The sequence below is a fragment of the Grus americana genome, chromosome 6 (genome assembly GCF_028858705.1).
Source record: "Grus americana isolate bGruAme1 chromosome 6, bGruAme1.mat, whole genome shotgun sequence".
In the NCBI taxonomy this organism is placed as follows: domain Eukaryota; kingdom Metazoa; phylum Chordata; class Aves; order Gruiformes; family Gruidae; genus Grus; species Grus americana.
The window spans coordinates 20723801-20736280 of record NC_072857.1 but is presented as its reverse complement, the minus strand read 5'-3'; the positions used below and the strand labels follow the sequence as shown (position 1 = coordinate 20736280).

Here is a 12480-nt window from a genome sequence, read left to right as displayed (position 1 = left end):
CTTCCACATCATCATTCTTTGATCTTTTTCTGGTTTATTTTCTATTTATATATTTTGATTTGTATTGTTGGAATTTAACATTTATTTCTCTCTTTTTCTCTAGAGCACACAAATTCTAAGAATCCATCTTGCTACTAACAGGTTTTCTTTTGCTTTTTGAGGTTTTTTTCAGACTTTTGCATTGTCTTTGTTTCCATATTATTTTATTTCTTGCTATTTTCAATCTCACTAGTGTTTTTATTGAGCCTTAAATAACATTTCCCCCATAAGTATTTAATGTAATATTTTAACTGTCCATTCCATACTAATACTGTTTTAACATTTTAAAAGTATTTTTATTTTTCTGTTCATAAACTAAGTGGCTATTTTGTCTAATTTGTACACTAGGTGGTTGTAAATGCCCTTGTAGGAGCAATTCCATCTATCATGAATGTACTGCTGGTTTGTCTTATATTCTGGCTCATCTTCAGCATCATGGGAGTAAATCTGTTTGCTGGCAAATTCTATCACTGTGTCAACACTACAACTGGTGAGATGTTTGATGTCAGTGATGTCAACAATTATACTCAGTGTGAGGAACTCATAAAAAACAATCAAAGTGCCCGATGGAAAAATGTGAAAGTAAACTTTGATAATGTAGGAGCTGGATATCTTGCTCTGCTTCAAGTAGTAAGTAAATTTATATATTTTCTTTTTGCTCTTTTTAAAGAAGTCTAGGAAAAATGGGCAAGTTAAGACTGTTAAGCAGTGGAATAATTTCTTCATTGCAATGATGTACAGCTTACACAACTCTATAGCATTGTCATCTGTAATTTTTGTATTAATGATAGTAGAGTAACTTTCCATTCCAAGGCTGGGGAATACAGTCCCATCATGATGATAATAATGTGAAAATAGTAAGTGAAAAAGGTACAATAATTTTTTTAGTGGTGCACTATACAAACTCCAGAAATGCATTTCATGAGTCTTGCCACAGTGGACAAGGCTCAGAGGTCCCTCTAATTACTCACAAGGTCTCTCCCCTCCTTCATGAGCTCAGCTGTGAGACAGGAGGGCAGACAGCAGCTTAAAAGAGGGCAGACATCCTAACTGACTGTCTGGTCTGAAGTGAGCAACTACTGCCAATGCCTCCCACATAATCTCTTCCAAGGTATCATTACACATCCACAGGAACATTCTTTCGCAGTCAAAATCCATTAATCTAGGCACTTTTGGCACTGTGAAATAATTCTTCTTTTGTCAACAGCCTGGTCAAGGTAGAGTGGATTTTTCTTCATGTCTATAATCATCTAAGGAACCAGTTTGTAAGTTAGATGGTTAAAATAAACATGTATCAACTTGGTGTCTCCAGTGCAAATATTTGTTTAATAGGGGCTTGATTTTTCAGACCTGGAAGTGGGTTTAGGGAAAAGAATCATAAATAATGCAAAATCTGAGATTGGGGCACTCAATGTTTCATGTAGCATGGAGCCAATTCTTTCTCTATTATAATACTTGTGTAAGAGATCTGAAATCCTCTGAGAAAAGTAGGAGCTGCTCATGGCAAGAATATGTATAGTTACTGATAGACAGATCCTAATTGAACATTAGGTCTGATTAATCATATAACACTTTCTCTTGATGTTTGCAGATAAACAGCACTTGCTACTAAAATAAACATTTCATGAAAGTACATGAAACTACAAAGACATTAAACTGTGGGTAAAATAGGAAAATGTAAAATACTTTTATCACAAAAAATACTCATGATTTATAAATATGATATTCCATTAATGCTTGTTAATGAGTCACTATAATACACTAAATAAATATTATGTTATTTATAGCATTATCCTTGTGAAGTATTTGATGGTATTGTATTACATGCATGGCATATTCATTCTATTAATTACTGCTACTTATACAAAGTCTGTAAATTTTATTTCCCCTTCAAGTCCTTTTCCTATGCAGTGTGGTACAGAAACATCTTTGTTCTAGGGACTAAGTAAGCATACTTTCTTTTTATATCAGAGGAATAAAGACCTTGGCTCTTTACAGGCCCCTTGGCTTAGAATGAAGCTTCCGATAGCTGATATCTGATTCAAAACACAAGCAAGAAAGCAAGCAATTATGTTTAGATGATTGAGCTCTGTAGAGTCACTTGTCTGTAACTTGACATACAGCTTCACTGCATGAAAAGATACCAGAAATGTCATGGGATTGTTACTGCTCTGGTATCACCAAGTTATCTAAGAATGATACGCTTGTCCCTTCTATCCCGGCTCAGGGCAGTATCCCCAACTGACCCTGGTTCCCAAATGAACTACCTGGCTTAAAATGTTTTGCGTCTGAAGCAATGTGACTCTCATGTGCTGAGTAGTAGTACTGAATGATGATTCTAATTCTCTGACTTCAGATCTCATTGCTACCCTTGTACTAGAGATTAAAGTGAACCACCTTATTATCAATACTTGCCTCTGAAGATGTGTAAGGAAAACTTCTAGTCTCTTGAAGCTGTATCTGAATGTCATCTGTGTCACCCACTCAGATAGTGTTGGTCTTTAATTACTACATCACTACTGTGGATGTTTCATTCTTCTTTCTTTATTTCTTTTTGTTCTGATTTTTCATTATTTTCCTTTTCAAATATTCCCTTCCACCCTTTACTTTTCCTGCGGAGATTAAGGGATCCTTGAGCCTAGATCATGTCACCTGTTCAGCTGATTGTCTCCATTAACATTCTCCCTCCACTCTTCTTCTGTATTTATTGCTCTTCTCAAACTCTGCTCCTCTTCTAATATTGCTATGCAAAGTGCACCAAATGGCTGTCAATTGTCAACTGATCCAGAAAGATCTATGAAGCCTGGCTCCAAGCATACCTTCTTAGTAAATCTGTATTGCACTGCAAGATTCAGGAGGACATGAACAATCCCAGAGTGCAAGTTTTCTGCTGTGAAAACTACAGCCGTACCAAAGTACCAGAGCTACTTCTGGAAAGTACAGATGCAAATATAATCCTTGGGATGGTTCCTCTCCGGAGTCTGCTCAGCAGAGATGCTCTTTATCTGTTCATTTCATAGGCTTTTCAGCTCTTTTGTTCTTTATAGTGAACAAGCTTGGAAACCCTGGCTAATGAGCAGGCACTCACACCTTCAACTAGCATGTCACACCAACCCTTTGGTGTTCCTCAGAAAGTGGACATTCCACGTTCATGAAATTCACCTCCTTAGAGTAATGATGGTAGATCTTTTTTACTCTTTACTCTACTTTGAAAAAGTCTGACTAGGAACTCAGCCCAAAGTTTTATAAAAGTTAATCACAGCTCTTTCACAGTTCACTTTTTGGTCTTTTGTAAATCTTATCCCTCAAGAACCAATGTAAATTTTGATTAGGAAGAGTCTATGCCTTTTAGTTGTGTGGGATTAAAACATTTCTAAAAATACCATGGCAGTTTAGCCATACCAAAAACATTCAGGTGCATGTTGGCCTCTGTCCAGGAGTTGTATTACTGACTCCATCAATTCCTGCTGTAAACTTGATAAAATGGCTGTCACGAGTGATTCTAGTAGATTCTACCCGAACACCGCCAGCACTAATGTCTGAGTCTGCCATTCTTCATCTGCAACATAAACATCTGCAGCTCCAAACACACTGTGCCCTTGCTGAGACCTTCAGAGCCTGATTTTTGATATCTTTGGAATACCTAAAAAATAATTTCTCAAAAAAACTAGTATTAGTCTGAAAAATATCTTATTATGCCTGCATTATTAAATGTGGTTTATAAATTTATATATGATTTTATCAAATGTTAAGGTCCAAATGCTGTGACCTAGTTATTTTCCACATTATGAATTTTTATAGGGAAGATAAACAACTGTATTTTATTTCTAGGCTACTTTCAAAGGATGGATGGATATTATGTATGCTGCTGTTGATTCACGAGATGTAAGTGTAAGACTTTCAAGATCATCTGCTGGTTATATTCTGATATACTTACAGAGTATAGAATTTAAACAGCCACACATACAATAACATTAAGACTTATAATCAGCACCAATACATATTTTTTCCAGATAAATTTAGTCTAGAAAGGAACTTCTATGTAACTTCACAAATCTCAGAATTTGTAGTGGGAAGAATTAATCCCACTTCCTTCTGTTTAGCCAAATAAGTTAAATTAACAGGACTTTTTTTTGGAAAAGCTAATGTTAATGAAAAAACCAAGAGTTTTTTTAACCACTTCCTTTGGTAATCATGAGTATGAATTAATTTAAGATTATATAATGTAATTATTGTGCATTGAATATATTAATCTTGTTTTATAATTTGTAACTGTGCAATTCATTGTTTCTTTAGGTTGAGCACTTCCGTTATCTAGCTATTTAAGTGCAATAAGATTTTAAGGTTGAACATCATCTGTTAAGTTTTCTAGGGATTAGAATTTTATCTTGGCTACAAAACTAAAACTATGTTTACCTTGTACAAAGAAGTGCAACACAGCTGCCTGAACTAGTTCTATACAACCTAGCTTATAGTCCCATTAGTGATAGCCGTCATCACACAGTGATACTTGTCTCCCAGAGTAATATATCCTGTTTGATTAACTTCAGCATTTCTACACTCTAGCACATTGTGCAGTAGAGGTGCAGGTGTTGAGATGTGGAATCTGGAAAAATCGAGACGATAACAAAATCCTCCTTAGAAATTTGTCTCAATTTAATGGATTTCACAAAACATATACTCACTAGAAATTTATTGAAAGCATCTGTTCTTAGCTAGATGTAAGAACACTCATGCAAGACCGAAAGAGTTCCAAGGGGATTCAGGTGATAGTAAAATTGATTTATTCTGTTGCATAAAAATCTACTGAACACAATATAAAATATTCAGATTTGTATTGTTAAAATTTTAAGTACTAATGAATGATCTCAGTCTCACATTGCTTCTTCCTTCTATGCAAGGAACTTTGTGTATATGTACATACATAAACATATCTGTGTGAATGTTTACTTTAAAATTCCATATGAGTAATCATTCTGTCAGCTTCCAGTTCTCCAAATATTGATTGGAACGGACATGTTGAGTCCTTTTAATAACTGAGTGCAGTTTATAGCTTTTCTAGCTGAGATAGCACATACCTATTCATAAATTATATACATGGTTTTTTACATCTGGTATTCTCATGGGTAATAACATTTATAATATTTTTTAGGTAGAAGATCAACCTAAGTATGAGGACAACTTGTATATGTATCTTTATTTTGTCATCTTTATCATATTTGGATCATTCTTTACCTTGAACCTTTTCATTGGTGTCATTATAGACAACTTCAACCAACAAAAAAAGAAGATAAGTATTTAAAACGTTTCCATAGTGACATAAATTATTAGCTATAATGAATTAATAACTTATTTGTGTAAAGCTAATAGAAATCAAGTTATTTGAAGTCCTTGAATAAAAATGTCTCTTTTTTTTAAGATAATCTGTGCTAAATCTGTGGATGTGATTTTGACCTTTACATTTCAGCATTTCGACAAGCAAAGAAGGATAAATCATGAGTCAGTTCATAATAATTTGGAAACTGTGTACAGAAGAGCTGTATTTTTCTAACACTTTTGTGAGAAATTAGATGAACTTAGACACAAATACAATCTCTAATTTATTAGCAATAATAAAGCAAAGGTATAAGGAGAAGGTTATTTTTTCTGTATACATTTGACATACAAGTATGTTTAAAATAATTATATTGACAGTGACTTTGACATTGTGTTTCCATCTGACTTAGTTCAGACTCATCAACAAGCACAATTTACTGAAATTCAGTCAGTCAGTCAGTTGAACATCTGACTGGCAGCATGTAAGGCTAATTTGAGTTAGTCAAGGTTCCAGAGGTGTTTTAATTAATAACTTGCTATGGCATGATTTAGATTACTTTTCTTAAATTTATATCAAAGGTGATTTTTTTTGCTGTCATAAAACCCCTTAGATTAGACCCAAATACTCTCCCTTGACACAACTTGTGCCTCAGTTACCCCACTTTTAGACCTGGCTAGCTGTAATCCTAAAAGTCTATCCAGAATTTAGGATATATAAGGCACCAGACAGGTTCCTATGTACTAAACATATCCTAATCAGCAAGTTATTTAACAGCATCAGTACAGTAAGAACCATTTTAGCCATATCAGCAAAAGTGAGCACGAAGACACTGGAAAAACTCAACCATCAGCCTGACGAGGCATGAGTAAGGGGTGTTTTTGTGTGTTAGGAATGCATATGAGCATCCACACTATAAATACCTGAAAAAAATCACTTTTGTTATATAAATCAAATATAAATGTAATATTACAGAGAGACATACTATAGTTAAATGGTGTATGTGTGGACATGATAGTAATTAGTTTTTATATTATTTCTTTACTTTGGAGGTCAAGATATATTTATGACAGAAGAACAGAAGAAATATTACAATGCAATGAAAAAACTGGGATCCAAAAAGCCACAGAAACCTATACCAAGGCCAGTGGTAAGAGTGATTTGATTTTAATACCCCTAATATTAAATGCTCATTTGGGAATATATTGTAGCTAACAAGAGAAGGTTATATGTCTGGAAAGAAATTATTTTTTTCTATTTATTTTCTTGTAAAGGTAGAATTTGTCCCCCTTTTTTTTAATTCAGCAGATGAGATTGTTCGTGTTTCTTTTAAAAACATACACTCTGACATATGAACTGTAGGATTTAATAAAGTGAATGTGATAAATTTCATAATTCCCTGCATAAGTCCTAGAAAAGTACAGTTGATTGGATCATTTATTCGTCCTTGTTACCCACAGAAAAACTTAATTTTCATTTTCTGGTTTTTCTCCTCCCAGAGAATTTGTAGGAAATGGGGATGCATTGGCCCTCACTGCTGAAGACAGAAGGGGGCAGTGGTCACCTAATGTGAACGAGAAAGACAGATGCAGATAATTTTACACAATAAAAGAATGCTCTAGGGAGTAAAGCATAAACTAGGATAAATTTGTGTCTAAGATAAGAAACCACTCTGTTGTTTACTGAACTCTACAGTGTTTGGGAAAAATAAAATACTTGTTGCATCTTATGCACTGAGTAGTTTTAAAAAAGTCTTTCTAAGGAGAGACATATGGCAATAAACATTTACCTAAGTACTGAAGGAAAACTAGGATATTGCAGTTGTGGTGTGTTTGAGACACGCAACTTTAGCGGTACAACAATCTCACCAAGCACCATTAGTTTAAGGAAGAGAGGGACATCTCTGGGGTTTAGTATACTAAAACCAGCTAAGAATAAAGATAAGAAAATGAGTTTACATTTGGCTGGTACTCTTGCTGGGTATCAAGTTATACCACCTTTTTACAACAAAAATATTAATTATCAATGTTATTACTATTATTATTGCATTGTTTCTCTTCTCATCCCTTCAGCCAACAGGGGTACGCTTCTTGATCTGCTTTAAGAGGATGAGACACAAACCAGCATGGGTTTAGTCTATATTACCAGATGTATTGTGAATAGGTCTTGCTCTGCACTCTTAAATCTTGCAGGGACTTGCTTTCCCATTTGGCATTTGCAAAGAAATATTTTTGGAGTATAAACTATATTCTGTCTTTGGTTTTGCAGAACAAATTCCAAGGCATGGTCTTTGATTTTGTAACCAAACAAGTATTTGACATCAGCATCATGATACTCATCTGCCTTAACATGGTCACAATGATGGTAGAAACAGACGACCAGAGTAAAGAAATGGAAACAATTTTATCCCGAATTAACCTTGTGTTCATTATCCTTTTCACTGGAGAATGTGTCCTGAAATTAATTTCACTTCGCCATTACTACTTCACTGTAGGCTGGAATATTTTTGATTTTGTGGTTGTGATTCTCTCCATAGTAGGTAAGAGCAATTCCCTTTCAAGAAAGAACTAGTGGAACGAAAAGGGAATGTTTGTTTCAAGAATGTTATGATACTGAATATGAAATTTTCTGTTTCCTATATGGCTTGCATGTTGATTCAGATCTTCATACTTTATAGCATACAATATATGAAATGTTACATAGAAGATTTTTCTCTCTCCCATTAGATTCGCTGTCATCTTCCACATCAAAAGACATAAACGAACTATTTGGCACATTAGATTAACGTGTACAAATATAAAGAGGAATGTTTAGTGGTATATGTGAACTAACCACAAATTTGCTTTCAGTACTAAAACTGAAAAGAATGTGAAGGGGGTGAGATTTTTAATTGCTTTTGCTAACTAAGGTCTTGGTGAATATTTAGATTTCTGTGAATTAAATGCTAATGACTCTCCAAGGTGCAAATGAGCGCTGTGACAAAACTTAAGCCTTAAAGAGTGATACACCTGAGAGAGGCTATACTGATACAGTGTAGATCCTCAGGATAAAAAAACCTCACTAATTTACAGAAATTAAGCCAATATAGTCCTTCATAAAAGACAGTGGTAATAGGCTCAGTTTCAAGAATTAATTATATCTAAGACAGAGGCTTCTCTTTCCAGGCTGCTTTAGGATTAACTGAAACCTTAGACAGACACTAGCTACCTTGGCACAAGCAGTCGTCTGTCTTTTACTTACTGCCCTTCTCCTAGATAGCATTCCAACATAAGGAAGGTGCTTCAACTTAATAACAGCTTTCAATACTGACTGTTTTGGAGACAGCAATTAATAAATCTTTCTATAGGTAATGAATAAATAAAACTATATTCATTTTTTTTCTCTAGGTATGTTCTTAGCTGAGATGATTGAGAAATATTTTGTGTCCCCCACACTGTTCAGAGTCATCCGACTTGCCAGAATCGGTCGAATCCTGCGTCTCATTAAAGGCGCTAAGGGGATCCGCACTCTGCTTTTTGCTTTGATGATGTCTCTTCCTGCTTTGTTCAACATTGGGCTGCTGCTCTTCCTGGTCATGTTCATCTACGCGATATTTGGCATGTCCAACTTTGCCTATGTTAAGAGGGAAGTTGGGATTGATGACATGTTCAACTTTGAAACGTTTGGCAACAGCATGATCTGCCTGTTTCAAATTACCACATCTGCTGGCTGGGATGGTTTGCTAGCCCCAATTCTTAACAGTGGGGAGCCAGACTGTGACCCCCATAAAGATCATCCAGGAAGCTCCGTGAAAGGCGACTGCGGCAACCCTTCCGTTGGGATTTTCTTCTTTGTCAGCTACATTATCATATCGTTTCTGGTAGTGGTGAACATGTACATTGCTGTGATTTTGGAGAACTTCAGTGTTGCTACCGAAGAAAGCGCTGAACCCTTGAGCGAGGATGACTTTGAGATGTTCTATGAGGTCTGGGAGAAGTTTGATCCTGATGCAACACAATTCATAGAATACAGTAAGCTGTCTGATTTTGCAGCTTCGTTAGATCCTCCTCTTCTTATAGCAAAACCGAACAAAGTCCAGCTTATTGCAATGGATCTGCCCATGGTAAGCGGTGACAGAATTCACTGCCTTGACATCTTGTTTGCTTTCACAAAGCGTGTTTTGGGGGAAAGTGGGGAGATGGATGCCCTCAGAATACAGATGGAAGATCGGTTTATGGCAGCCAATCCTTCAAAAGTCTCCTATGAACCAATTACCACCACATTAAAACGAAAACAGGAGGAGGTATCTGCTGTCATTATTCAGCGTGCTTACAGGCGCTACCTTTTAAGGCAAAAAGTTAAAAAGGTGTCTAGTATATATAACAGAAATAAAAACAAAGAAGGAGATGGACCAGTTATAAGAGAGATAATTATTGATAAACTAAATGGAAACTCCACTCCAGAAAAAACGGATGAGAGTTCCTCTACAACTTCCCCACCTTCTTATGACAGTGTAACAAAGCCAGACAAAGAAAAATATGAAAAAGATAAAGCAGAAAAGAACTACAAAGGTAAAGATGTCAGGGAAAATAAAAAATAAAGATCTAAGAATTCTGCTTGTGGGACAACTTGTTTACAGTCTTTGAGAATGAAGCATCAACTGGACTCCTGCAGGAGGTTTATGCCAAACTGACAGTTTTTACACGTATATGTGTGTGTGCGTGCGCGCGTGTGTGTGCATATATATACATTATATATATACTTAAGGTCAGTGCCTATAACAAAACAGTGAACCTTCATCATCAAACTGTGACTCTGTGAATCAGGGTAACAAACTTGACAAGAGGTTACTGTTTTTACTACAGCTGACACTGCTAAGAATGAAAAAGTGGCTCCACAGAGAACACGGAGCATGAAATGAGTGCAAAGCGATACTTTTTTGTTTCACATACTGCGAAACATATAGAACAGTAATTCTCTTCACTGTTTGTAATGCAACTGCTACATTTGTCATATTTTTAAAAAATCACTATTAGCGTATTTATCATTTTTTAATTCACAACTTGTTTATTATTATACGTGACTATTTTTGTAATAGGTTTTATGTTGGGGAAAGAGGTATGAGGACCAGGTGTTCTACTCTCAGATTCTCTATAATGTACAGAAAGAAGTGATTTGCATAGGCATGCTGCACTTGTCAATCATGTGTAAATAAAAATATGACATTGCACAAAGCTAAAGATTTTAGGAACTTCCATGTTTCAGGGTTGCTCTTAAATTTGAGGTGTACTTACTACTTGTATGGCTGTATCCAGATTATGTGCATCCAGATAAATGTGCCTGGAAAGTGTCCTCTAATTTACAGGAATCTGCAATGACTTATTTTTATGCAAATCATTAAACATGAATAAGTTACTGTTTTTGTTAAAGCAATCACAACTTAAAAAATATTGTGCAGTCTCTGCACTGGAAAAATAGCTTCATCAAAATATACCTGTGATTTCTTTCGCTTTTTTTTTTTTTTTAAACAAGCTCAAATTTTTTCTTAGACTGTTCTTTAACTACTGTCTTCTCTCATTATGGCCAACAGCCAGTGAATCAATAAAATACCCTTTTCCATGTAAATATTAACAGTATACTGTCACACATATTTGACCAGAGAATTAAACGGTTTTGCCAAGTGAATTGCATCAGGTATGTGCCACAGTACGGGTAGTTTGCAAGAGCCGAAAAGGACGTGTTGTATTCTGTGTCATTATAGATAGTTTGGAGAGTATCACTGATGCATGTCAATGCTTTTGTTGCTGTATCTTGCTCCTTCCACTGTCCACAGTCTCCACTATAGGAAGCCACGTCAGTGGTGAAGTGAATCAAATTGTCCAACCAGACCTCATTCTTTCAAATCATTAAGCAATAGTTTGCAGCTATTTATGAGCTTCTTTAGTTTTGCATTTTAAATTTGAAGTGGCTACTATATGGTGTAGAATCAGACTGTACAGGCCATATTGCAAATTGTTGAACCTGTTTAAAATGTGGTTAGCATATATAAATAATGTAAAGAAATACCATTTGGCAACAGTTTTGTATATAAGAAAAGTGTCTTGAAGTTTAGATCACTGTTTCTTATATTTCTTTCCTCATTTACTTGGCTTACTTTCTAACCACAGTAATTTCAAACTGGCATCATCACACTATGAGAAAAAAAGTGAGTATCTGTAGACTATCTTGTTTTAATATTCTATTTGCATATATTTCAATGTGAAGTAAATTGTGTAAATCTGGAACTCAGCTTGTTTCCAAATAGTTATATCTGGTAACAGGACATAGAAAGGAAAGTATTAGGGGAATGTGCGAATTTCTAGCGCTGTTTGAATCAGAAGTTCCAAGATAGTCTCATTGTTCATGAAATCCTTGCTATCTTGCAGTGTCTGTTTACATAGCCTATTCTTAATTCTTTTTGAATCACGCTGCACTAGACTTGTACAACTAGGATCCACAATATTTCCCAAGAACAAAATGGCACATTTGTATAATCAAGGACATCAGGACATTTTGTGTTTCATACACAAGCTAACATTATAATGTGGAATCTTTCTTTTACAAATGCTTTTGACTTGTAATGTGTTGGTGAAATGCATGCAGGAAATTGTTATTATCATAAACAATGTAAACAACATTACAAATGAGCCAAAAAATAAAGATTTCATTTTTTATTGTATTTTTCTTCGTCTGCATCCTTCTGCTCGTTAAGATAAAAACTGGCTTCGGTACAAATAAAGAATGCTTTCTTTATCACTAGAGCTAAATACCTTACTCTTCACATTTTAACTTTTTTATGTAAAACAATTTAAAAAAAAAAAAATCTAAGAACTTTGACCATAAGCCATTGATTTCTACTTCTTTGTCACTAGCATACCATCTGGGGATTAACACAGGATGCCTACACATTCTGCCCCGACAGCCTTTCTGTGAACCCTCAAGAGCCCTTCCAAACCATAAAGGCATTGCTCAGTATCTAAGGTATTGTTTTAGTTTGCCACATTGCTGCTACCAAAACTGACCGTGCTTTACGAACCTTAAATATGCAAATGAACTTTCCAGCAAAGTTCCTCTGTTTGGTCCCGTATAACATTCAGCCAAAGGGTTCA

General features: G+C 35.2%; 1 protein-coding gene across 9 annotated transcripts in view; it reads left to right on the top strand.

The window, feature by feature from the left end:
• The window catches only part of LOC129208141 (sodium channel protein type 2 subunit alpha-like), a 75799-nt gene extending 63779 nt beyond the window's left edge, over positions 1 to 12020 (top strand). For all 9 annotated transcript variants that reach the window (XM_054830392.1, XM_054830391.1, XM_054830390.1 and 6 more), the window contains 6 exons: positions 388 to 669; positions 3871 to 3924; positions 5192 to 5329; positions 6399 to 6503; positions 7622 to 7892; positions 8740 to 12020. In XM_054830392.1, coding sequence (XP_054686367.1) covers positions 388 to 669; positions 3871 to 3924; positions 5192 to 5329; positions 6399 to 6503; positions 7622 to 7892; positions 8740 to 9932 — 2043 coding nt within the window. In that variant the 3' untranslated portion in view covers positions 9933 to 12020. The remainder of the gene's footprint in view (positions 1 to 387; positions 670 to 3870; positions 3925 to 5191; positions 5330 to 6398; positions 6504 to 7621; positions 7893 to 8739) is intronic.
• The last annotated feature ends 460 nt before the right edge of the window (positions 12021 to 12480 follow it).